This window comes from Ambystoma mexicanum, chromosome 1q (genome assembly GCF_040938575.1).
Source record: "Ambystoma mexicanum isolate Mex_15411 chromosome 1q, UKY_AmexF1_1, whole genome shotgun sequence".
NCBI classification, from domain to species: Eukaryota; Metazoa; Chordata; class Amphibia; order Caudata; family Ambystomatidae; genus Ambystoma; species Ambystoma mexicanum.
In genome coordinates, this window is record NC_090922.1 from 262,389,326 (window position 1) to 262,392,064 (window position 2,739).

The 2,739-nt window shown below is 48.0% G+C and overlaps 1 protein-coding gene across 1 annotated transcript; it reads left to right on the top strand.

Moving 5' to 3' along the window:
- Positions 1–1,089: 1,089 nt before the first annotated feature.
- LOC138555061 (olfactory receptor 1f45-like) lies at positions 1,090–2,034 on the top strand. The gene has a single exon (XM_069642606.1). It carries the CDS (start codon positions 1,090–1,092, stop codon positions 2,032–2,034), a length of 945 nt encoding a protein of 314 aa, XP_069498707.1.
- The last annotated feature ends 705 nt before the right edge of the window (positions 2,035–2,739 follow it).

Genomic DNA, 2,739 nt, shown 5'->3' on the forward strand with positions numbered 1-2,739 from the left:
GGATAAGTGCCGTGGTGGGGGGGAAATGCAGGTAACTCAATAAGTGTAGCCAGTGGGTGGCTCATAAGTGCAGGGAGAAGGGACTGTAGGGTTGCAGGTACAGATCCTTAAGTGCAGGGGGAGCTTGGAGGCACGGCAAGGGCAACGGGACATGCAGGAGCCTGGGCCAGAGTTCAGAGGGTAGACAGGTGAACAGCGCGCTGAGTAGTCAGGGACATCAGCAAGGGAGAGGAAGAGACAAAGGGGAAGCGAAAGGACGGTCTTGAGTTGCTTCCAGAACCAAAGGTGGTTCTGCTCAGTTTTGAGAACTGTGTTTTCATATTCACGCACAAGTGGGCTTAACAAGGACCGGCTGCACTCTCTCCCCATTCCCAGTTGCAACGTTCTGACTGCTGTACCCCCATGACAGGGACAGATCACTTGTCCAGGGCGTCACAACCGTGGGTCTCTTTGTGGCCTCTCCAGTTTCCCGAGCATCTTATCATGGCGGCCTGTAAGCCCTCATCCCGCTACTGTCAGCCCTGGCAGAGTGTATCTTCTGGAGTATCCACTGGTTGCAGTGCCGCTGATTCTGCCAGCTTGAGGGTCCCTCATGGTTTGACCCATTCATACCATTATTCTACTTTCTGTCATGTTTCTCTTCTGTTCTTGCTCTTGTCAGTTGCTTCAGTTAGCCCTTTCTCATTGGCTGGCTTTCAAACCCTTAATCCTCCGTGACCTCTCTTTAGACAACTGAACTAACTTGCAATCACCTGCGTGTCCTTCTATCTAACTTGTGTCAATGCATTGTACTGCTATGTGTTAACTAGGACGGTGCATGATATACTATGTGTGCATTTGCGCTCACTAGCTAAGTCTTAATTGCTCCATAGGTATATATTCTGATATTTTAAAATATTTGCAAATGTCTGCAATCTGCATAACATTGCATTGCAATGCTGTATCTAGTTCTACTCATGCAAGAGGAAATGGCCAAATGATTTGGAGTCTCCTGCTACACTTTAACATGTGAATGCGTTTGTGTGACTATTTGCTTAAATCTCAAACGCCAAAACTTTTTTTCTCCCAAAGGTCCAATCCCTGAAGATGATGCTGAAAGAAAATCACAGTAGCGTGCCCGAATTCATCCTGCTAGGATTTTCCGAGCCTCTGGAGCACACAATAATCCTTTTTGTGGTTTTTCTCATCATGTACTTGGTGACCCTGGTGGGGAACAGCACGATCATTTTCATCATCCGGGTGGATGCTCATCTGCACACGCCCATGTACTTTTTTCTCAGCATCCTGTCATTCGTGGACATCTGCCTGACAACATGCACAGTCCCTAAACTGCTGATCAACATCTTCCTGGAAAGGAAAAGCATCTCTTTCGTCGGATGCTTCCTGCAGCTGCACTTCTTCCTCTCTTTTGGTAACATGACTGGCTTCCTGTTAGCCATCATGGCGGTCGATCGGTACCTCGCCATCAGTAAACCGCTCCACTATGCCATGTTGATGAGCCGGGGGGTCCGCGTAAGGTTGGTCGCTGGGTCCTGGGTCATCATCTCTCTGCACTCTGCCGCACACAGTGTTATGGCAGCGCGATTATCCTACTGCGCATCCAATGAGATACGCCACTACTTCTGCGACCTGCCACCACTTTTCAAGCTGTCCTGCTCAGACACCTCGCCCAATGAGCTCCTGCTTCTAACCGAGACCACAGTATTTCTGATGAGCCCCTTCCTTTGCATCACCATCTCCTACATCCTCATCATCATCACCATCTGTGGGATGCCCTCAACAGATGGGAGGTACAGGGCCTTTTCCACATGCTCCTCCCACCTCACAGCAGTGGCGCTGAACTATGGTCCCGTGCTGTACACGTACATCCGCCCGGCCTCTGCTTATTCTCTGGAGAAGGATATCATAATCAGCGTTCTGTACAGTGTGGGGAACTCCCTGCTGAATCCATTTGTTTATAGTATTCGAAACAAGGAAGTTAAGGGGGCTTTGTCGAGGATCCTGAGCAAAAGAGCAATGTTTTGGAATAAATAAATCTGTGGCTGGCATCCATGCTTTTTTGCCTTGGTGTTTCTGATGCAAGACCTGAAGCGATGGATCCCAGGCCAGTTAGCATTCGTCCCTTCGGGCCTTCCAGCAAATACCCTAAAACCAGGGTTGAGAAACGTATGCACTATGCTAAAAGCAAATAAACAGCATTCGTACAAAAAATATACTCTGCACTGACAATTTATGATACACACTGACAGCATGAAGCACAACCAGCAGTTTGGAACCGAATTGGAGTATCAGATCACTGAGACACAATAGCAATTAAAACATCCAGCGAAAATTCCTAGCCCTGGGGTGACCCCACCTTTAAGCGGCTGCCATGGCAGCCTTCCGGGATGGATTAATAGCTCACCTGGTTAGGAGCAAAGAACAACAGTGTAGCTTTTCCATCACAGGAGAGAGAGAAAGGGACCTTCAACTCAGCAGGAGTACAAATGCAGGTAATCTCCATACCTACAGTCCCCTAGCTTAAAGGACTGACACCTTATGATGGTGCTTTCCTCTGTAGTAAGGGATGAAGTATGGATTAGAAAAACCTCACCTTGGTCTGTCAGCTAGTCTGGACATGTCCGGCCATTAAGTCTCAGTATAGACTGCCAGCAAGAAGTCAAACTGGATAAGAAGTACACAGAATGACCTGCCATCCATTCTGGGTAAACCAACCAGTGCTTAATTTGTAAGACAATA

What these genes read in the sequence shown, in the direction of transcription:
- LOC138555061 (XM_069642606.1), top strand. Translation starts at nt 1,090, where the DNA reads ATGCTGAAAGAAAATCACAGTAGCGTGCCCGAATTCATCCTGCTAGGA.